Source organism: Oryx dammah, unplaced genomic scaffold (assembly GCF_014754425.2).
Source record: "Oryx dammah isolate SB20612 unplaced genomic scaffold, SCBI_Odam_1.1 HiC_scaffold_6, whole genome shotgun sequence".
In the NCBI taxonomy this organism is placed as follows: Eukaryota; Metazoa; Chordata; class Mammalia; order Artiodactyla; family Bovidae; genus Oryx; species Oryx dammah.
Genome location: NW_024070190.1, coordinates 31923421 through 31946255, shown reverse-complemented (window position 1 = coordinate 31946255; position 22835 = coordinate 31923421). Strand labels below are relative to the sequence as shown.

At 55.9% G+C, this 22835-nt stretch overlaps 2 protein-coding genes across 2 annotated transcripts in view; one reads left to right on the top strand and one right to left on the bottom strand.

Moving 5' to 3' along the window:
• The window catches only part of CDH23 (cadherin related 23), a 393840-nt gene that overhangs the window by 281043 nt on the left and 89962 nt on the right, over positions 1-22835 (top strand). Inside the window, exons 23-28 of the mRNA XM_040242525.1 lie at positions 2488-2707; positions 4362-4514; positions 6584-6697; positions 9392-9540; positions 18882-18942; positions 19837-19985. Of these exons, the coding sequence (XP_040098459.1) occupies positions 2488-2707; positions 4362-4514; positions 6584-6697; positions 9392-9540; positions 18882-18942; positions 19837-19985 (846 nt within the window). The remainder of the gene's footprint in view (positions 1-2487; positions 2708-4361; positions 4515-6583; positions 6698-9391; positions 9541-18881; positions 18943-19836; positions 19986-22835) is intronic.
• CUNH10orf105 (chromosome unknown C10orf105 homolog) lies at positions 9494-14756 on the bottom strand. Its single transcript, XM_040242119.1, has 2 exons — positions 14741-14756; positions 9494-13048 (listed from the first exon to the last, which is right to left on the bottom strand). Exons 1-2 carry the CDS (start codon positions 14754-14756, stop codon positions 12672-12674), a joined length of 393 nt encoding a protein of 130 aa, XP_040098053.1. The 3' UTR covers positions 9494-12671.

Below are 22835 nucleotides of genomic sequence, written 5' to 3'. Positions count from 1 at the left end.
CCCTGGAGGAGGAGGGGCTTGAGTTGGGTCTTGAAGGAAAGCACCCAAGGAGATGGATAAAGGCAGAGGGAAGGAGGCAGAGACAGAATTTTGGGAAGCCAAATGGCTTTCTCAGGGCCTGACTGTGATGGTCTGGCCCGAGACTCTCAACACTTCATGCCTATAGGTGGTTCTAGAACACAAAGAAGGTCAGACAAGTGTAGCCCAGACATTCTGTCTCCATGGGCAGCCCCTCTGCTGTAAGCCCCAAAGCAGCTGCACACGGTGGGTGGGATCCCTCCACTTTTCAGGAGACATAAAGAGACTTGCCCAGGTCCCTGCGGCTGAGAAGAGATGGGCCTGGGCCTTCTGCCTCCTGCTTCACCACCCTTCTGTTCAGGGTAGGGGGACCCTGAAGGTGCAGGTGCAGGGGAGGTGATGCCCTAATGGGGCTGCTTAGAAAAACACTGAAAGGCCCTCAAAGTTAAGAGGTGGGCTTTGGAGTAGGCTTCCCAAATCTACCACCAATGTGCTGGGTGACTTGGAGCACCCTGTTTCACCACTCTGGGCCTGTGAAGTAGGGATCAGAATAGTACCTGGCTGGCCATGTGACAGGGATCCAATCAGACATATGTGTAAGCAAGCTGGTACTTGGACTGCAGGAAATACACAGCAAATGATGTTCTCATGACGTGTGTGTCTGTCACGAGGGTTTCTACATGAAAGACAGTGGGATCCCATAGCAAGGGGTTAGCCTGATCCCATTCAAAAAAGACAGGGCCATTTTTCAAGATGCCAGAACGGTTCACCTGAAGTGGGCCATGCCCTGAAGGCCCACTGTGCTTCAGTTTCTTCATCTGTAAAAGGAGATTAAGGTTCCAGGGAGCATTCTCTCTCCAACAGAGCGTTCTCCCCAAGCCCCCAGCAGGGGGAGCTGCAAGCCAGGCAACTGTGGCCACTCCCTGAGTGGGGGGGTCCCCGCAAGGAGGAAGGGGGGGCCTCCAGACGGGCTCTCCTCTAGACTCACAGACGAGAGGGAGGAAACGCCCAACAGCACAGCCTCTGAGTTTATGGAGGAACTGGCTCAGAGTCCTGTGAAGAGGCTGGAGGAACTGGGAGTGTTTAACAGGGAAACTGTCTTTAGATACAGAAAAGGAAAGTGAAGGCGCTCAGTCATGTCCGACTCCCTGCGACCCCATGGACTGCAGCCTTCCAGGGTCCTCTGTCCATGGGATTTTCCAGGCAAGAGTACTGGAGTGGGGGGCCATTGCCTTCTCCAGAAAGAGGGCTCTAACTTGAGCTCTGCAGTTCCCCAGGTCCCCTCTACAACCTCAGCTAATAATGATTTCTGCTAAATGTGCAGAAGAACTTTCCCCAGGGATTAGAGCTGTGCAGATAAATTAGAAGCAGCGAGCCCCCAGTGAGGAAACAATTCAATCCGAGTCTGGATACTCTCTTCTTGTCCGGCTTGTTATGTAAATTAGGCCAGATGACACTAACATTGACTTTCAATCTTGAGCCATGCCGTGCTGTGCTAAGTCACTTCAGTCGTGTCCAACTCTGTGCAACCCTATAGACTGTAGCCCACAGGCTACTCTGTCCATGGGATTTCTTAGGCAGAAATATTGGAGTGGGTTGCCATTGCCTTCTCCAGGGGATCTTCCTGACCCAGGGATTGAACCCACGTTTCTTAAGTCTCCTGCATTGGCAGGTGAGTTCCTTACTACTAGCACCACCTGGGAAATCCCCTCAATCCTGAGAGTCTTGGTTAGATCCAAAGCTCTCATTTTAACTGTTTTTGCACATTTTTCCTCAAATGTCTTGAATCTTCTTCTGTAAAACTTTCAACATGTCAGAGTCTTGAGTCAGGATCTCTCTCATCAGCACTGGAGGTGCAAACGGTAACAGTTGGGAGCAGCCTAAGGACTGAGAGAAAGCTGACCTACGTGTGTCCTCAAATGGCCAGGATTTAATCAAATCCTCAAATGACTTTTAAAAACCAGCTGTATCATCTCATTTTTGTTGTCTTACAAATAGAACAGACCATGGGAGGGAATCCTTTTTATCAAGCATTTTGTGTAGTTGAGTTCCACATAATTGAAGGGGTCTGAGCTGTTTAGCAACTGCTCCTAGCCAGCAGTGTGAGAGTCAGGGATGAGGGAGACCCCTGAGCTTGGAGAGGGTCCTGGGCCAGCTGGAGTGAGTCTGAAAGAGCTTCCTACTGAGGAGAGCAGGATTTTGAAGGGAGAAGGCTGTAGACCTGGACACTTGTTCTGGAAAGCCCCTTTCCCACCTCTCCCACCCCCAGCCCCACTTGTTGTATCTGTATACCTTTCAGCTCGGACATGCTGACCCCCTTGAGAGCATCTGGGAGGCCACATTGTGGGTAGTGGCCTGGCCTAAGGCTCTGGGGCAGCGGCCGTGTCATCGGGAAGGAGGGGGCACTTCTCGGGGGGTGCGCATCAGTACCGGTGTCCGCAGACCTCACTCCAGCTCCCCCTCCCCCAGGTGGCGGCCATCGACCTCGACGAGGGCCTGAATGGGCTGGTGTCCTACCGCATGCAGGTGGGCATGCCCCGCATGGACTTCGTCATCAACAGCAGCAGCGGTGTGGTGGTCACCACCGCCGAGCTGGACCGCGAGCGCATCGCCGAGTACCAGCTGCGCGTGGTGGCCAGCGATGCAGGCACGCCCACCAAGAGCTCCACCAGCACACTCACCATTCGAGGTGAGGGTGCGGCATGCCTCCTGCTGTGCTGAGTGCATGGCATGGGCCCCGGGGCAAGGCCAAGCTGGCTGGGAACCCATGCCCACCACTGCTGTCCACTATCCAGGCAGCGCAGACTGCCTTGCCAATGGCCATCCTTTTCAACTGGAGCTGTTCGACACAGCCTGTCATGTCTCCACCAGTTGGAAACATGCCAGTAGGGCCTTCTCTCTGCCTGGTCACTGACTTCAGGGTCCCAGAGCCCAGGAGCAGTGACCTGGACACACTGCTCAGGTCCCCCAATTTGATCCCAGCAGCATCAGAGAGGGTTTGAGCAGGGGGTGGCACCCTCGGGGTTACGAGCAGGCAGGGAGGTTCAGAGCTCTTTGTCTGTCTTTGGAAGGACAGACTTCCTGTTTGGAAAGACTTCCTGTATTCAGGGAACGCCTGAAATTGCTGTGGAAAGGCATCATCTGGGAAGAGGGCAGCTGGGTTTCCCAGACTCCCTAAGATTTCTCACCCCCTGGGGCCCTCTCGATAACTCCCACTGTCTCCACCCTCCAGCAAGGCAGGGCCAGGCTGAGGAGGGTTACTATTTCTCACCTACTTGGCCTGTGTCTTTAATTTCTAGGACAAAACTTGGACATGGACATGAACTCTTGCCAGGGGGCCAGGAGTAATCCCAGGGAAAATAGTTCAGAATGTAACAGGCAGGAGATGAGCTGTTCTCTCCGATAGGCCTGGTCCCGTCCTGGCTCCTGCTGGCCTCCGTGGGATGGGGAGTGGGTAGTAGTTGGCCTGGCACAAACGTTCACCTTCCTTAATCATGACCCAACATGATGGAGGCTAGAGAGAGCTGAACATCCACGCTCTTGTTGATCCAAGGCTTGGGGATTCCTCGTACCAGTTCGATGACCCACGTCTGTGCCCGTGATTGACAGGGCAGATGTCCAGCCCTCTCAAAGAAGACCCCAGATTTTCGTTTTCCAAGACTCAGAAGAAACCATGTCATCCCATGAGCTGATCATTTCTCCCGGTGTTATTGCAGAGAGGAGCCGAAGCAGGGTGGGGCTCATTTCACTATGAAGGTCAGCTGCCAAAGGAATGGGGGCCTGATGTGCAGAGCTGCAAAACAAGTCTGTAAGGGAAATTAGACTTTGGGGGCTAGTTCTCAAAGCCGGCTACTTTCCCTGGGATAAACTGGGGACAGGCCTCCCCAAGACCCCCACCTACCATTCTCTCACTGTGTGACTTTGGACAGGTCATTCAGTTCCTCTGAGCTTCCTCAACTGTACAGTGTGCCAAGTGATGGGTAGCTAGTGAGGATGATACGAGGGGCCCCTGTGGTCCTGTACAGGAAGCACTTAGCCTGGGCCTGGCACCTGTGGAGAGCGGAGGAATGCGATGCCTGTCATCAGAGTCATCATCGTTGTTGTTAGGCACATATTGGAGAGAGACTCTGGGGTTTCGATGGCATGAGCCTCAGGAGGGGGCAGGATCTCTGTTCAGCTCTGTCCTGGCCCCAGCAGCCATGGGGGCCCTCGGCCCACGACCAGCAGGCGTTGACTCCTAGGAAATGTGTTTCCCGTTGGTCTGAGGCGTGAACTGCTGCCTTTGGACCTGGTAGTTGAGGATGGAAGCCAGGCCTGGCCCTGAGTGCCGACTCTGCCCCCAGTGCTGGACGTGAATGACGAGACGCCCACCTTCTTCCCTGCCGTGTACAATGTCTCCGTGTCGGAGGACGTGCCACGGGAGTTCCGGGTGGTCTGGCTGAACTGCACTGACAACGACGTGGGCCTCAATGCTGAGCTCAGCTACTTCATAACAGGTGTGGCCCTGCCTCCTTGCCCCTCAGATGAGCGGCCAGCCTGGAGTGGGCTTGGGGAGAGGGGAAGAAGGGATAGGACCTGCCCTGGCCATCAGCCTTTTGCCCCTGCTGGGGCCTCAAAGATTTGCTCTTGACTTTTCCCAAAGGCTTTGCACCTGGGTCCCTCTGGTCTGGCTCTCTTGGTGGGGTGGGGGGCAGGGGCCGGGCGTGCCTTCTGTACCTATTGGATGATGGGGGGGTCCTTCCTGACGTTTATTCTAGAGGGTGGTGGAGCCAGTGACTCCTGGGGAGAAGCCCTGCCCCCAACTCCACCCCACATCTCTAGCCAACAAAGCAGTGGCTAGAGGAATGTGGCCTAGCCCTTCCCAGGGCGCCTTTCACTCATGATGAGAATTTTCATCTCTTTATAGACAAATAGTTTAGATATCTCTGAGTGAAATGATTTTAGCTTAAAAGTGTCAAGTGGCTACCACTTAGAGAGCTGTGGAGAAATGTTATGAGGCCACGTCCTGGCTCCCCAGGAGAAAGTGAGCTGTGATCAATTAGTGATGTCTGCAACGGCAGTAGTCTTGGTAGGTGGTGGCAAACATGCTGTGTATTCGCCATTCCTGGATTAGAACAGTCCACCGGCGTTCTTCAGTCCATGGCACACCTGAGAGGTGCCAGGTTGCCTGGAAGAGAGCAGGGCAGTCCTTTCACATTCCTCAGCCCTCCCCTGAGCCATTTGACTGGCTCAGTCTTCGCCCTGCCCCTGGCCTGCCTGCAGCCACATTTCACACATGCTCATATGCACACGTACCTGTGCACACACCAGCCTCCCTGACGCCTCTCCCCTGAGTAAGGAATCCCAGGCTACAACCCACCCCCAGCTTGCTGCTGCCCAGGTGACCTCACAGGCCTCCACCTCTCCTTTCCAGATCCTTTCCCTCCTCCCCCTCCCTCAAAGAGGCCCCACACCTTTAGACCAGCTCCTTGCAGGTTGTTCTCAAGACTGCTCTGGAAAAGGCTGTTATCAAGACCCCCATGTGGCACCAGCTGTGGTTCAGCCTCCAGCATTACTTGTGTCTTAGTTCCTCCCCTGCCCCTTGAAGCCAGATTGGGCCCCTTGTAGACGGTGCTTCAGACACTGGGAAGCAGGTATTAGAGACTCAGGGGACAGAGTGCTTTCTCCAGGGGCCAACCATGTGAGGGCAAGGCAGCGCCTGGTGGCAGCCTCTGGGGTGACTTCCCGGCACCTCAGAGTGGCCAGTCCCTGCTGACCTGAGAGCCCCCAGCCCTAGGTTTCTCAGATCTTAATTTTGCACATTCTGCCAGGCGCTGCACAGCATCCCAAGCCAAGCTAGCACAAACCCAGCTCAGTGGCGCCCTCTGCTACCCAGAGGGCCACACTGCCTCCCAGCTGGCAGGGAAGGGTCTCCACACTGTTCTGATGGAGTCCTTTCCACGTTTGTCCTCTCCTCTCCTCTCCTTGGAGGGGAGACCATCCCCCTTCCCACCTGGCCCAGAGCTCAGGAAGACTCAGTACCACTTGTCTCCTGTCCACTTGCCGTCACTCTTTACTCCGTGTAGCCTCCGGGAGTCCCCACTCAGAGAGCCCAAGACCACTCAGCTGACCCCAAAGTCCTCAACCACGTATAAAAGCCCTGACCCTTCTACCGGACAGGCAGGTGGCAGAGGGAAGAAGGACATGGGTTCAGGAACCAGACTTTCCAGTCAGAGTCCTACACCCCAAATAGGTGACAATACGCCATAACCTCACTAAAGGACCATTTTCCTGCTCTGTGAAGTAGCGACAGCACAAATGAGATGCAGCGCCTGGTACCCATTAGGTGTTCTACCAATGTTAGACTCTTAGGATTTCAGGCATTCGACCCTTCACCCAAGCCCACATAGGCAAGCCCACGCCCTCATCAGAGCCCCTTAGGACCTCCCCTCCCTGGTAGTGCTGAGTGGACCACACAGCCTTTCACCCCTGGACCAGCCCTGGGTATCCTGGCTCAGAAGCTGACCTGGGTGCCACCACCCTTTCCCTGGTTCCTGAGCAGGGCTTCATTCTCTCTCGCCCGCAGGTGGAAACGTGGATGGGAAGTTCAGCGTTGGCTACCGCGATGCCACAGTGAGAACAGTGGTAAACCTGGACCGGGAGACCACAGCCACATACACGCTCGTTCTGGAGGCCATCGGTGAGCGCCAGCCCACCCACCGAGTCTGCGTGGGTGCCCTCCCAGGAGCTGGCCTTGAGGCAAAGGCTGTGCCCTGGTGACAATGGAAAAAGGGCAACCAGACCCTCAGTACAGTAGCATCCCCTTGCCAGCCGTGAGGCTCGGCGCGTGGTGCTACGTGCAAGATGCTAATGTGGTGTGGCGGGGGCTACATGGGGGCCAGACAGGAGACCAGCACGTAAATCACTGCGAAACTAGAACAGAGCAGAAGAGGGTGAAGGGATGGCCCAAGAGTACAAGCACCAAGGGTGGTGGAAACGTGCAGAGGTGGGGATCCAGATGGGCTGCTTGAAGGACGTTGCCTCTGCGAGTGCCTTTGGATTAATTAGGACTATTAGTGGCAATTTTTTAAATAAACTAGCTTCAGCAGGATGGCTCACAAAACCACACTGGTCCACAGGGAGATGGAGCTTTAACTGTTGACTGGCTTTGGGGCTCAGATGATGCCCCAGGCCTCAGTCTCTCTGTATTGGCTGCCTCTGCCCCCTGTGTGTGAGCTCCATCCTCTGGCTCACTTGGTGACAGATTCTTGCTGCAGTCCCAGCCTTAGTCTGAGTTCCCTGAGCAGCAGGGAACTGGCATTTGCATCTTTCCCAGCTTCCCCAGCAGAAACCCTCAGATGAGCTCTGATTAGTTCCATCTGTCCCAGCACCTGTCTCTGAACCCCTCATTACAGCCAAGAGGGGATGTGATGTGCTAGTTAGTTGGGTCTGTCCCTGTCGCTGGGGGAGCTGTCAGACCCGCCTGGAACCCCAGGCCTCAGAGTCGGGAAGGGAAGTTTCTCAGAGGGATCTTCGGGGCACAGACTTACCTAAGAGAGCAGGATAGTGCTGATAGAAACGAGACATGCTGCCCACCACCTTGGGGCCCACATTGGGTTTCCATATGTGGAGAAGCAGGGAGGGCATTTCAGGCCTGAATTGGAAGATGGGAGAGAGCTCTCTGTCTGGGTGTCCCTTGGTGGGGGGGGCTGTGATCAGGTAGGGCCCCTTGTGGAGGCCTAAATGTTTAGCTGGAAGTTTGGTCTTGGTTCCAGGCAGCGGGGAGCCCTTGAGGATACCGGATGGCAAGAGGGGTGTGATGAGGCCTGTGTCCCCCAGATGTCCCTGGTCCTCACAGGAACGCCCTGTTCAGTGTTTGCAGTGATCTCAGGGTGAGAGGCAGTAAGATCTGTGCGCCTCACTCTAGCCAGCCTGCGGTCGCTCCCCAGCATCTCCCCCCTGCGTCTTCCCCCTGCCCTGTTCTCCTCCCATCCTGGAGTGGCCACACCACCCTCTGGAGGCCCATCACCCACCCTTGGTTCAGCCTTTGCATGAAGCATTGGCTAGGAGGAGAGGCTGGGGCCTTCTATGGAGCCTGCCAGCTCACACTGTCCCCAGACGGGGCAAGTAAGCAATACCCCCGGACAGTGAGAGGTTGGTCCTGGAGAGGAGCTCAGGAGGACAAAGTGACCTACCTCAGGACAACTCAATGACCCCAGCAGGTGGGCAGCTGGCTTGGGAAGAAGGACAGAGTCACCCCTGGTCCTCAGCCAATACCAGCTGCCCGTACTCCTCCCTAGGGTGACCGCCCTTGCCTGGACACGCAGCATTGGGCACAAGAAGGATGACCCAGCCCTGGGAGGGTCCTTCCAGGAACTGAGGGGGCAGAATCCCTGGATACTTAAGGCTTAGAAATCAGGCAGAGCCCACATCACTGAATGCAGAGGCCCAGTCCATCCTGCAGGCGTGTTTGACCCATCCCATATTTCATGAGAAATGATAGTTAGTTTTGGACATTTAAAAATCAGGAGATTTTAGGCAAAAGCTCAGATGTTTGCCTTTTTTGAGGAATCAGAACATCTGGTGTCCCTGGGCCCCATTCCGCCTGTCCAGTGTGGACAGGAGCAGAGGATGGCTGCCCCGGAGGCAGACACGCCCGGGTGTGTGCCATGGACCTCACTCTCCTGGCCCCAACAGCAGTGGGGTTTGTCATCGCAGTCCCTGTAGCTGAGTCCTAGGGCTGTTGAAGCACATGATCACAGTGTTGGTGGCTTAAGGAACAAATTTATTTTCTCACGGCTCCGGGGGCCAGAAGTTCAAAATTAGGGTGTCAGCAGGATTGCATTCCCTCTGAAGGTTCTAGGGGAGGGTCCTTCCCCACCTCTTCCGGTTTCTGGTGGCTCCAAGTGTCCCTTGGCTTGTGGCTGCCGGACTCTGGTCTCCACCTCCAACTTCACATGGCCTTCTTCTCTCTGTGTCAAATCTGCGCTCTGCCACCCCCATGCCTCTCTTGTAAGGACCCTTGTCATGGGATTTACAGCCCACCCAGATAATCCAGGATACCTCCTCTCAGGATCCTTAATTACATCTTCAAAGTTACTTTCTCTAAGGGAGAAAGCACAGGTTCCCAGGAAGTTTCAATCGGTGTATCTTTCAGGGGCCACCATTCAACCCACTTCATGCCTCAGTCACCTCCTCTGATAATGCACCCGCTTGACAGGCTTGTTGTGAGGATTGAATGAGTTCTTGGGACATGTTAGATACTGTTAGTGTTGTTCCTAACCTAGAGAAAAAGAGCCACCCCCTCGCAGAGGTGGGGGAACAGAGTCTGGCTGGCACCCAGAAGCGTGCCCCTCAGGCAGCTGCTAACACCACGCTCCTCGGCCCCCCACAGACAACGGCCCCGTGGGCAAGCGGCGCACAGGCACAGCTACTGTGTTTGTCACCGTCCTGGATGTGAATGACAACCGGCCCATCTTTCTGCAGAGCAGCTACGAGGCCAGCGTCTCCGAGGACATCCCTGAGGGCCACAGCATCGTGCAGGCATGTGACAGCGGGTGTGGGGTGCCGGGCAGGGCCACATTCGGTTCAGAGCATGCGCTCAGTGGCTTTGCAGCAGGATGGAAACAGGGGCCAGTCCAGCTGCTGCTCGCAAGTAGCCAGTGCTGGAACCAAAGAGGGACCCAGGCTCCCTCCTCCCCCCTGGGGAGAGTAAGCCCCCAGGTTATGTAACCCAGGATGGATGGGCCCAAAACAGAAGGCCTTGACCCTCCTCTCCCCACTCCCTCCGTCCCCACAGGCCTCTCCCCGTCCCCCACTGCACCCAGAAGGCCCTTTCAGGGCAGGAGGGAGCTGGAGATGTCACATTTCCCAGAAAGGAGAGAGCCAGGGCCCAGCACAGCCCAGAACAGAGCTGCTTTCACAGGGCTCTTGGCTGAAGCTCCCCTCTTGGGAAATAAACAGGCACAAAAAGAAAGGGCTCCTTTGCCTGGGGAGCAGGAGCCACAGCTTTGGGCCTCAGGGGAGGAAGGCAGGGACCTGAAAAAGGAGGCTGGGTGCCCTCCCGAACCTTCCCTGGAGGCCCTAGTTGCTGGGTGGGGAGGGAGGCCAGGCATGAATTACCCTCCTCACCAGCTGTGGGGTTTCCAAGTTGGAGGCTGAGCCAAACAGAGCAAATCTGGGCCTGCCCACTGGGACAGGCTCCCAGGCTTGGGAGGGGCCGAAGAGTGGGAGGTTGGCAGTGTGCCCACCTCCCTGCATCTGGGCCAGGTGTGGGGCAGGAGGGGAGCCAGGAGCAGGGTGCTGACTCCCAGAGGTGCCAAGAGTCCAGGAAGCCATGGGTTGGCAGGGTCTGGGGGCTGGTTCCAGAAAAAGGTTTTCTCCCTTTGGGCCTCAGCTCCTAGGGACTTAAAGACACCCACCACACCAAGCCATGGGGCTCCACTCTCCCCTAGCCTAAAACTTAGCACCTGCCACCCCAGCTCACACAGGTCTCCAAGGATCAACCTGGGAACACAGATGGGGGTACAGCAGACCTTTGAGAGCCCTCTCCTCCCCGCCTCCAGCTTTTTGTCCTTCAGGTCAAGGGTAGCCTTACTGCCCACCCTGTGACACCACATGCCAGGCAGAGCATGCTGGCCCAGGGGTGATATGGTGACCAACTCCAGGCAGAATTCAGCCTGGGGTGTCTCAGGTAGACGTGACGGGGAGGGAAACCTGTACAGGAAGAGGTTACTGCGCTGCGGGAGGAGGCCTGCCCCGCTTCTAAACCCCAAGACTTGGTTTCTATTTATATAGCCTACTCAGAGTGAGATCCTAGAGCCTTTGAGTAATATAAGGCAGTCCCCGACTCTCCCCATTTCTCAGGGAGAAAATCAGGCTCTGGTGATTTCTCAAGGCCCTGGAAGTAAGTTTCTAGCCAAAGTGGACTTGCTCTCAGACGTCAGACTGACCTGAGAGGAAGACGCAGTGGGCCTGCTGGGAGAGACAGCTTCTCTGCAGGGGCATCCAAGGGAAGACGGGGTGTCCCCGGCACTAAACAGGGCCACCCTTCACTCAGTAAACAGAGGCCCCATGCCTCTGAGCCTGCTGCTGGTGAGGCAGATGGGGGGCTGGACTTGGTCTCACTCTCTGGGGGCCTCCCAGGCCTGCAGAAAGGAGCAGCCATGATGGGGATGACCCACACTGCCCAAAGAAGTGGTCCCTTTCCTCCCTTGATTTCAGCAGGGGGAAGCTTCAGGTGAAGACAGAGGGCTTCACGGAGGGCATGCGGGCCGAGTGGGCTGTAGCCCGTGGTGGACAGATATTTCAGTTTGCCTGGAGTCTTGGGTCAAGATGAGGCTAGAAACATCGTTTGCAGTCAGCTCCCAATGGGCACCAAGCACCAGACGAAGAAGCTCTGGCTTGATCCAGCAAAGGTTCTGGAGATGGGGAGTGGCAGAATCAGAGCTCACTCTGTGAGAAGACATGCCTGGCTGCTCTGCATTGTAGCAGGGTTATGTAGCTCAGTCCCTAATGGGGTACAGGTGACCCTAGCCAGATGACTCTCTGGGGCAGGAGCTGGGCAGTTCAGACCCCTATGCCCAGCCCCCCAAATTGGGGACCAATCAAAGTGGTTAGCCCCAGCCTTACGAGAGGTTGAAGGTTTGGGATTCTGAGAAGCCCAGCCTGGGGTGGGATTGCTTTGACAGTAGCCAGTCATTGAAGCAATCACCAAAAATAAGATAGCACACCTTGTGTGGTTGAGGCCTGAGGTTCCACAGCTGTCCTGGAGAGGCCTGGACCCTCCCAGCTGGAGGAAGCCTGCCTCCCTCCCTGGGTGAAGCATGGAGCCTCTACGATGCTCTCAGAGCCAGGATAATATCACCTCCAGTTGCGGACAGTGCCTCCTCCTGCTCTGACACAGCGCCAGTCCTGGCCTCTGCAAGGAGCTTCTTAAGTCATTCCCAGCCCCTTCCTCATCCATCCTGCCTCAGGTGCATTGAGGGGGGTGTGTGCCAAAGTGACAGCCAAGATTGTGATTGGCTAGGTGTGTTGAGAGCCCCCAGAAGGCCCCTCCTCCTAGCAGGCACCCAGCATCTGATTCACCACCAGAGGTGCTGGCTGCTCCCATGGATTACAGGCAAATGCAGGCAGGGTCCAGGAAGTCGGGGGAGAGGATTCCCTTTGCCTCGGGCACTGAGTTGGCACAGAGGGCAGGACACTCCCTTGCCCCCAGCATGGCTGAGTATTTCACTTGGCTGGAGGGAACCTTTGGCCATTCAGCAACTCGCGCTGGAATCTGAATCGGGCGTTGGCACCTGGAGGGTGGGCAGGGCTTCTCTTGGGAAGAAGGGGGGCTGCTTCCTGGAGATGGCTGGTGCCTGGTGGTCAGAGAGGGGCGTTGCGGGCCCCAGGTTTGTACCGTTGAAAGCCTTGGGCCAAGGGTCCAGATGGTTGCAGGTGCCCAGCCACTGGTCCAGGAGCCTTCCAACCGGCAGCAGCTAGTGGCAGCAGGAAGGAAGGCATTCTTCCGGGGACGATCCCTGGGAAAGGCCCCGGGCCTGAGTGCACAGGGTACCGCTGGCAGTGGGCTTGTGGCCCAGGTTGTTTGAGCCACTGACCTCTTGCAGCCTAAGGTGCCTGGTTCTGCCCAAGGCAGGGGGGTCTGTGGATGGAATAGGAGAACACCCCTGTCACATCTTGGTAGATTCCGTGCAGTCGCAGTCGTTGTTGTCCTCTCTGCCCGGCAGGGGGCGCCGGGGGGCAGGCCGGCCGCGGCGGAAGCTGTGCAGGGAGCGGCGCAGCGAGCCCAGGCGCTTCCAGAGGCGGAGCTGGGGCTCGCTGGGGCTCCCCGGGTGGTGGGGCATGCACTCGCGGGCCCGGCGGCGGCTCGGGTCCAGTGCCCGGGGCTTGCAGAGGGTCATGAACAGCAGACAGGTGGCCAGCAGAAGGAAGATGCAGGCCAGGGCAATGAGCACGGGGATGGGGTCAACGGCCTCTGAGAGCCTCCCCGGAGTGGCTGGAGCTGTGAGGAAGGCGGGGGGGCTGGGGCCCTCTGTGTCCATGGCTCCTGCAACAGGAATGGGACAGGAGGGGAAGGGGGCTTTGATGGCTGCTGGGCACTGCCAAACTAGCTGCAGATGAGATTGCAGTCATTTTCCAGGTTAGAACAGTGAGCCTGGGAGAGGTAACAAGTCTAAAGTCGTGCAGTGCGAGAGTGATGGAGCTGGGCCTGAACTCAGATCCTCCATCTGCTACAGTCCCTGCCTACCTGTCACAGAGGAGGCAGGAAGGGTAATGCCAGTTCTCATGACTCCAACAGAGTCTTGGGATCTAAGACCAATCCCGTCCTTAACTTGCTCTGTGACCAGGAACAAACCATCAGTTATAGCTGCAGAGGGCAAGGATCCTAACAGTTATCTGCCACCAAGGCTACAAACTGGTCGAGTTCTTACAGTGCTTTTATAAACTTAAATTAATTGTGAATGTTTTTTAAAAAACAAAAAACGAGGTTTCACATAAATATCTGAACACCTGGCTTCTCTTAAAATTTCAGAATTTTAGCAATAGCAACATGGGGCCCATTGCTGCTGGCCCCCAGGGGCTGGGGCTGAGCAGCAGCTGCCCGATTTAGAGGGGGTGCTGGCCCCCAGCTCACTGCACTCCCTGCCCTCCGGCCCCCCCACACCTATGTTACCCACCTGACCCCCAAGAGAATTTCTGTTGGTGCTTCCCAAAGAAGTCCAGCCTGCTCCAGAGACAAGTGAGGAAACTGAGGCCCAAATAAGGGGTAGCCAAGCCCAAGGCCACACTGTGAGCCAATGGCCAAGCTACAGCTAGAACCAGGGTCCCCGACCCCTGGACTGGTGGCATTGCCACCCTGCTGGCTCCCAGCCCTCTCCCAGGGCTTCCTGAGAACAAGTGGGAAAGAACCCCCAGAGAGCAGCCCACTTGACAAGGTGGGGCTGGAAACCCCCAGACATAGTCATCCATTACCACTTAGGATCATCCCACTGGTGGAGGGGTGGGGGTTGGCGGCAGATTCCTTATAGCTGGCAAATCAAACTGAGCTCTTGGTTGCAAATTTACGTAGTTAGAGACCAGCTAGTAGATAGCATGATACCAGCAGGACAGGTGGGCAGGTCTACCTGAAGAGTGAGGATAGAGGGGCCTCAGCCGAGCTGACAGAATCCTAGAAGGCAGGCCACTGTGATCCCTCTTCCAGATTCCCAAGAGAAGCCAGAAATCTGGACTTTTTTAAGGCAAACTTTCCTGATGTTGAAGTGTGGCCAACTGATTCAAATCTGGTTGAATCCCCTCTGGAGAGACGGGGTGGGGGGGGGCAAAAAAAGACACCGCAAAGGCCAAACAAACTTGATTTTTTTTTTTAATCCAAATGAATTTTCAAATATTTAAAATACTACAAATGGGCCAAACAAAATACATAAGGAGGCTACATAGAGCTTGCAGGCCAACATTTGTGATCTTTGATTTCTACACACACAGGACAGGAAATCCAGAAGGGGGTTTAATAAGAAATAATCATTTGTTTCTCTTTGACCTTTGAGACTTTCATGACCTAGAGGATAACAGAGTTCTCTCCTTTTCCTAAGTCACATCCTAGTCTAACTTAGTCAAGTCCTAGCACCAACACTAGGGAGGAGGGAGGGCTTTCAGTTATACCAAGACTCTGCCTGTGGGCTGCAAAGCCCACCAAGTCATCAGGAAGTGGGAAACGGAGAGGGGGCCCCCCGGCCCACACCCTCCCGAGCCGCCATCGCCACCCCAGGTACTCACCAACAGCCGCAGGACCTAACTCTTGGCTCTCTGTGCCCAGCCTCCTCTGCCTGCGGCCTCCCCTGTGCCCAGGGACTAAGGGCATCCAGTGCACCCCACCCCCTACCCCCACCCAGTCCCCACCACCACTCCTTCCCAGCATTTCCAGAGAATGACCCCTCCCAGCTCCCAGATGGAAACTTTGATGCCCATCTAGCTGCCTGGGGCCTCCGCCTCTTAGCATCAGGCCTAGAGAGTGCGCTGACCAGGCCATATGTGGGTTGGCCCTTCCTTGAATCTGGAAGGGAAGAGGGATGGGGTGTGCCCACTGCCATGTCCCCTGGGGAGAGAACTGCCCATCCCTCCATCCTCCCCAGGGAAGCACTTGGCTGGGAGTAAGAAAAGGGCAGTCTGAAGTGAGAGAAGTCACAATGCTGCTAGTCCTAATGCTATTTCGAGACCTCCACATGGACCCAGAGACCCTATCAGGCTAGCAAAGCAGGTCCAGGCTTCAGTCCTTGGGGCAATGCTTTGAAAAAACATGTGAGGCTAAATTGGCATTGGAGTATTTTCTTTGGGAGCAGGAGATTCCCAAGTGGTTGAAAATATCAGGCCATCCTTCCAGGGAGGTGCGGCAAGACTGACTGCAGGGCCCCCGGCTGCCCTGTCTGAGCAGCCAGCCAGGGCCAGTGGTTCTGGGGAAAGGAGGCCTCTGTCAGACCAAGGCTAGGAATGATCTCAAGAGCAGCTGAAGCCTCTCCCTGCCCACTGGAGCCCCAGGCATGCCTGCAGGCCTCACTTTGGACATATCTCTACAAGCTCAGTCTAGAACCTTCTTTCTTCATTAAGAGCTCCAAGAGCAGGGCCTGCTGTGATCAGAGGGGACTGACCTCAGCACATCTTTCTGGGTGGCCTGAAACTAACCACTGCTCCTACCTGGGCCTAGGTTCCACTCGCTATGGAAGCAGAGGGATTCCCCATGTCTGAGCACATGCGCACATCCTCCCCACAGAACCCCAGGCAGCGTGCTGCCCCACTTCCCTGCAGGCCCCAGTACTGACCTCAGAGGCAGCCCTCGGCAGTCTCCAGCTGGGCGAGAGGTCTTCTCAGCTGTTCGAGGGAGGTCCTGGGAGCACTGGTCGTCTCTGTGACCCCCACCTGCCCTGGGCTCTGCCTGTGTCCCTCAGCCAGCCAGGCAGAGTGGCCCTCGCCCCTCACTCTCCAGTTAGACCTGGCTTTGTCTGGAAGAGTCTGGGCCCTCCCTGGGGGGAGGGGAAAGCCAGGAAGGTCGGGATGGCAACTGGGCTGGGAAGAGGGAGCCTCATGGAGGAGTTGGGCGCTCTGAGCCTTCCCACGGCCTTCACTGGCTGGTCTCCTTGGAGCCCTCTGGAGGGGCGGGGGCCCTTGGGGGGAACGCAGGGGGGAGGGTCTCTCTGATTCTGTACCCGAGGCTCTCACCTTCCCCTGCTGGACGTTTGAATGGTATGGTCGGGGGCAGCCAGCGGGTTGCTATTCAGTGCCTGCCAGCCTCCAGGTTACCGGGGAGAGGGGGCTACAAGCCACGCAGTGGGAGGGGACCAGGCAGAGAGATGGGCCCTGGCAGCCCCCAGGCCCCCCTCCCCTTAGCTTCCCAGAAGAGCACCTTCCTTTTGAGGGTATCTGGCTGTAGAAGTGAGGAGGAGAGGCATTTTCAAAAGTCAGAGAAATCACAGGGCAGAACAAAGAGGACTGAGATTGCTAGGGCTGCACTCCTTATAGTTTGAGGGAGCCCTTGGAGACCCCCAGGCGGTGGCTACACGCAGGCACGCGCATACACACACTCCCCACCCCGTCCCCCCACTCCCCCGCCGCGGCCTCCTTTCCTCCTGGAAGCCAGCACTTCCCTGGCAACCAGCCTGCTTAGAAGCCTAAGTCTTCAGCAGCTTTCCCATCAAGGACCCCCAAGCTCCCAGATAGGGGGAGTTGTGGCTCTGCCCAAGACCTGAGCCTGGGGTCCACCTGCTTTTTGGGGAGCCTGTTTTTTTGACAAGTAGCTCAGATGGTAAAGAATGTGCCTGCCACTGAAGGAGACCTGAGTTTGGTCCCTGGGTCAGGAAGATCCCCTGGAGAAGGGAATGGCTACCCACTCCAGTATTCTTGCCTGGGAATCCCATGGTCAGAGGAGCCTGGTGGGCTGCAGTCTATGGGGTCACAAAGAGTCGAACATGACTCAGCGACTAACACTTTCGCTTCCTGCCCTTAGCCCTTGACAACAGAGAAGCATCCTCTGCATAGTCCCAAGTGGGTAGGATTATGAGCGTCCGTTAGGTGACTGAGGGGTCGTCTCATCCAGCCCTGTCTTCCAGATAATGAAACTGAGATCTGAAGAGGTGCAGCCTGGCCAGGGTCCCCCGCCTAACTAGTGGTGGGGACTTGGTGCTTTTCCTGCAAAGGCTGGGCAGGCGTGGCACTGGCGTCTGGCACCCTGAGCCACATCAGCTTAAAGATGTCCCCAGTGCTCAGTGGGCCTGCTGGATGCCTGTAGCTTACACCTTGCCCTTCGGTGAACCTCATTCACTTTCTCTTCCCACGCTGACAGCACACCTCACCTGTGGCCTCCATTTTTCTTAAATGGCTGGAGGCAAAACTCCCCACGTGGCACAGGCTGCCAGGAAAGGGAGGCATCCAGGAAGTCCCACCATGGACAGCAACACGCAAGGGTGTCCACTGGACAGCTCAGCCCTCTTCCTGTCCTGATCCCTTTCAGAGCCAGGCTGTCGAAGTGCCCTGCTACATCCCTCCACCTTCTAGCTTTTAAGTCTTCTCAGGGGAGGGAAGAACTCCACAGCAAGGGGCAACACAGCCATCCCAACCCCAGTGTAAATCAAGAGGACCTTTCAGGAAAAGCTGGCATGTCTCATAACATCCAGCCTTCGGTATCTATCTTGGCACCAGACCAGATGCTTTGCAGCAATTATATCTAATTTGCCCATCAACCTCACAAGGTTGATTATCACTGTACCTACTGAGGCTCAGTGAGGTTATTGTATCCATGGCCACATAGCCAGTAAGTGGCAAAGCCAGGGCTTGTGCTTGGGTCTGACCCAAACCTGCTGTTCCTTTCACACCAACAGACTCCCTCCTCTGCACCATCAACATGCTCTTCAAAGCCATTAGACACACAGCACAGGGTTGACGTGATTGCTGAAGACAAGAGGGCAGATCCAGGGAAAGGGTGAAGGTCCCGGGCATTACACAGCAAGTCCCACGTAAGGTGGCCCTTTCGGAGCCTGCCCAGCCACGAAAGCCCAGGCCTCTCTCTGCATCACTTTGCAGGGGTATTCTCTGCTTCTTTCTAGTGGGTAGTGGGTAGAGGAGGTATTTAGCTCTTGGTTTGATGGGACAGACCTCAGGGCCATCTGTGGTTCTGCCAGCAGCCTCAAGGTCACATGCTTTGTCAGAAGGGCTAAGTAGTGGGCATTCTCAGAGTGAGAAGAGCACCCCCAAGTACCACTGGAAACAGGGCATAAGCCTGAGGTGCAACCTAGCAAGCCGGGGTGGGCTGGAACTACACTGGAATGATCATGTGTGTGAATGGACGTGAAGCCATTCCTTTGGCAAATGGGGTTTCTGGGTTTCCACAATGTGGCTGTTACAGTGTACAGTATACTTTTTGGGAGTTGTAGTATATACAGTGCCAGGCTGGGAGCCAGAATAGCTTCAGACCAAGAAAGTGTGGGCAAGGAGCAGTTGTGCACCCCACCTACCCCAGGTGAGTCTCCTGGACTCTCAGAAGGTTGAAGGAGGGAACCGTGGAGGGCCAACCTGAGCTAGCCAAGCCTGAATCCAGAGAGCCGTGGTGCTCCTTCTCGCCCTTGCTCGCCAGGAGCCTGGGGGAGTGTCAGGAGAAAGAGCTGGCCAGTCTCCTGCCACGGCCAGGGCAGCCCGGGGCCATCAACAGACAGGTGTCCTCATAGGGGACGAGAAAAATATGTCCCTCTCCTCTTCTACACCCTCAGCTTCATGGGAAGCTGGGTTTGGGCAGGACAGGCTTGGGGTGGCGTAAGGAAAGGGGAGGGACTCCACAAACACCTTCTCTGCCTATGGGTGGAATTCGAGGAGTAACCACGTGTCTCATTCTCCCTCAGCTAAAAGCCGCAGATGCAGATGAGGGCGAGTTTGGGCGTGTGTGGTACCGCATCCTTCACGGTGAGTAGGCTGCCCTAGGATGGCAGGGGGAGGTGGTTCCTGCCCCAGGGTAGCAGAGCTTCTCTAGGCTGCCAAGGGTCTGGGAGACGGGTCAGAGGGAGGAATGTTCTCAAGTCATTCGCACCAAGTTGGTCGTGTTTTCGGTGAGGATGCATTTGACTGCTATGCTGTTCTTCAAGTCCCACAGTGGGCTATCACCCTGACAGAGGGGACCTCGAAGGCCAGAGCAGCCCAGAGCAGTGAGTTCCCAAGACACTGAGTGTCACTGGCCCAGTGTGTATCACGTGTCCCTGCCTGAACCAGTCACTGTGGCCTTGGACACTGGGACAGCCCCCCACCCCCACCCCAGCACCCTCCCAAGGCTGAGTCTCACCAGGCCAGCTAGAATCCCGGGACCATGCCTGAACCAGTGACTATGACCTGAGACTGCAATGTGCTGATCTCGCTTCTGGAATCAGGGGTGAGCTCACCCCTATGAGTAGAGGTGGCTAGATCCCAAAGGAAAATGAGAGTCCACAAGGTGGGGGAGTGGGTGCTTCCTCACTAAACCTCTCACAGAGAATTTGATTTGTGTTCCATTCTTTGTAATGCCCCAGTGCCCTCTGAAATAGTGAATCTGCTGACATCTCCAGGTGTGGAGGTCTCGGGACCTCTAGGCTTTCCATAAGCGGGGCACAGAATGAGTGTCTACCCCCTCCCTCAAATCCTGCTAGGCTAGGGCAGTGTGAGGCATGGCTTCTTTACCACTTCAGGCTTCGGCCAAGTGCCTGAGACCTCTGGGAAGAGTCTGCCTTCTGGGGGTCTGGGCTCCCCATCTTCCCCTCCATAACCATGATCCCATAAACATCCTACTCCAGGGCAGAGCCCATGCATATCCTCTGTCCCTCCACACAGGTAATCAGGGCAACAACTTCCGGATCCACGTCAGCAATGGGCTCCTCATGCGAGGGCCCCGGCCGCTGGACCGGGAGCGGAACTCGTCACACGTTCTGATAGTGGAGGCCTACAACCATGACCTGGGCCCCATGCGGAGCTCCGTCAGGGTGAGGCCAAGGATGCTCTGGGGCCGGGGGGCTTGCACATGGGGCAGCATGTCATGAAGCCCTGTGTTCTCTTCCGCACTGCTGCCAGGGCGGAGCCAGAGCCTCGGGTGGACCAGAGATGGCCAGCAGCTGGGGCCCAGGGTGGGGTGGGGGGCATCGCTCATCTGGGTGCTGAATGACACCTGGGCTCAGTAGGGGCGCCTTGGGCTCAGACCCACCTGGGATCTTGGATGTGTCATTTTGCTCCAAGCCTGAGTTTTTCCAAATGTGGAAAGGGGTCAGTGATGCTGATGCCTGTCCTAAAGGATGAAGTATCCTTACTACACTAACCCCTGTATCCACACAGCTCTCTAGTGCAGGCCAAGGGACTCTCACACATGGGATCTTGGAGCTATAGATGTTACCAACTTCATTTTACAAATGAGGAAACTGAGGCACAGAGGAGCCACTTGTGATCAAACCAGGACTTGAGCCCATGTCTTCTGAGTCCAAGTTCAGTGTTCTTTCCATTGAAAGTGTCTACCAAAGATTCCAGTCAGCACACCCAGCTGCCCCATCAGACGTCGTCTTCTCTGCCCCCCTCACTCCCCTCAGGCCTCTCCCCTCTGCAACTAAAATCAGATCAACCCTAATCTTCCTGAATGGTCAGAACATGCACCCAGATATTCCATTGGCTGGGCCAGGTGTTCTCTCCTGCCCAGTAACGAGGGATGACAGAGATAAAGGAGATGACCTACACAGTCACCCCCACCCTCCCCCACTGCACACTCAGCAACTCACTGCCCCTTCCTCTTAACCAGGTGGAAAGTGAGTCAGACCTTAGAGGTGAAGAGTGGGAGGAAGATGGGAAAAGTTGGGGTGGGGAGCAAGCAGGGACTTTTACCCAGAACTGAGTGGGACAGAATCAGCTCCTCTTATCGGCCCCATCTCCACCCCGCTGTTTCCCTCAGGCTGGAAACAATGAACAGAAGCCTGCCTCGGGTCCCCATCACAAAGGAGGGTGCTGGGCAGTGGGTGACTCAGCCTTGGCCCATCTTCTGCTGTTGCCCTGCAGCTCAGCCCCAGGAAGAGATGGTGAGGGAAACCTGGGTGCTTGTGGCTGCTGCTCTGAGGAAGGTCTGCCCCGATGGAGGTAACCGAGGAGGTTAGATCCCTCGGCGTTTCATAGCTTGGGGCTGTTTAGAACGATTCCAGGGTCCTGGTGACTGAGGGTCACAGTTACCTAAATGTGCACCGAATCAGCCCCACACAGCCATGCTCACCTTCATGATTACGAGATACTGAATCAGCACGTGAATAAGTAATCCACCCACTTCAGAGCATGCCCTCAGCAGGGCCAGCTTCAGGCCACAGGGTGACCGATGTCAGCATGGCTTGGCTTGGCACCTGGACCTCAAGCTGCGTAACCACAGCCCTCCTGCCCCACCCCCACTCACCTCCCTCCCAGGAGCAGGTGGGCACCTCTCTCCAGGGTCTGCTCCTATCACTGCCTCAGCATTGCAGCTGCAAACCTTTCTAACAAAACAGTATGCAGCACCCCAGGTACAGTGTAAAACAAAACAAAGCCAAGCTACACCCATTGGTGCAGGGTGAGACACCCAGAGCCACACCTGCTTAGCCACGCTCTGTTTGTGCCTCTCCCCATGAACCCTGCGGAACATTAAGCACCCTCACTCTGGGCCAGGCACTTTTCTAAGTACCTCCTGTGCTTGAGCTCATTTAAGCCCCTTAACAACCCTCTGATGTAGGCACTGTTATTATACCCGTTTTATAGATGAGGAGATTGAGGCAAGGAGAGCTAGGCCAATGTGTTGAGGGTCACATGGCAGTAAGGGTAAACAGAGCCAGGCTTCACACCCAGACAGTCAGCTCAGATCTATTCTCTTAACTGCTGTATTCCACTGCCTCACAGAAGGTTCCAGAGCACAGAAACCACCACTGCCTTATGCCCAAGAGTCATTTTTAAGGTGGGGATTTGGTTGCTTGCCCACAGGGTCAGAACTTGATGGCCCTTATTATACACAGCTCCCACACCCCTGAGCCAAGAAAAGCCAGGACCTTCCTGAAGACAGTATGGGGACGCCAGCTTTGCCCTGGACTCATTTCCCCAGCAGCAGCAGAGTTGGCTTGAGGGGCCATCCACAATCTTCAGGTCGGAGACCAGGACAGCACCTATGAGGGGCCAGGGAGTGAAACGATAGAGACTTGGGGCCTTACATGCATACTGCGTGTGTGCACACACAGTCTCCTGACTCGTCCCCTCTGGAGGGCACAGCTCTAGACAGAAAGTGGGGCTAGTTCTCCGGGGAGCCCAGCAGCTAAGTCACCCTCCTGCTCAGCAGGAACTTGGCAGACCTGTTTCCTGTACATCTGTGTCTCAGGTTCACAAACCACACACCATTTTGCCTCCTGTCTCTGCTGCTATAAACAAGGCTGAAACCAGCAAGAGGAGAGTGGCATGCAGCCAGTCTTGTGCAGGGCCACACCCAGGCTCCATGCTACCTCACTCCTCTGGTTATTGCACTGTCAGACTAGCCCTATTTTTTTCTCCCCATAACTCTTGGAGTCAAGGTCATTTGGCCAAGCCAACTCGGGAAGGGGAAGGCTCACAGTTTCGAAAGATGGATGGGTAGTTTCTGTTTATAGCAAGAGAGTTCCTGAAATTCATCCATGCAAATTCCCCCTCACAGCCACCCATCCCACCCCACCCAGGAGCTCCCCAGCCAAGTTCTTGGTGAAGCCAGACTTAGACGGTTCTGGCTTGTGAGCAGCTGTGCTCTGGAGTAGGCATGCTAGTTTGCATATTGGGTTCTGGGTGTCTGGACATGAAAATTTGATAACCTAGCAGAA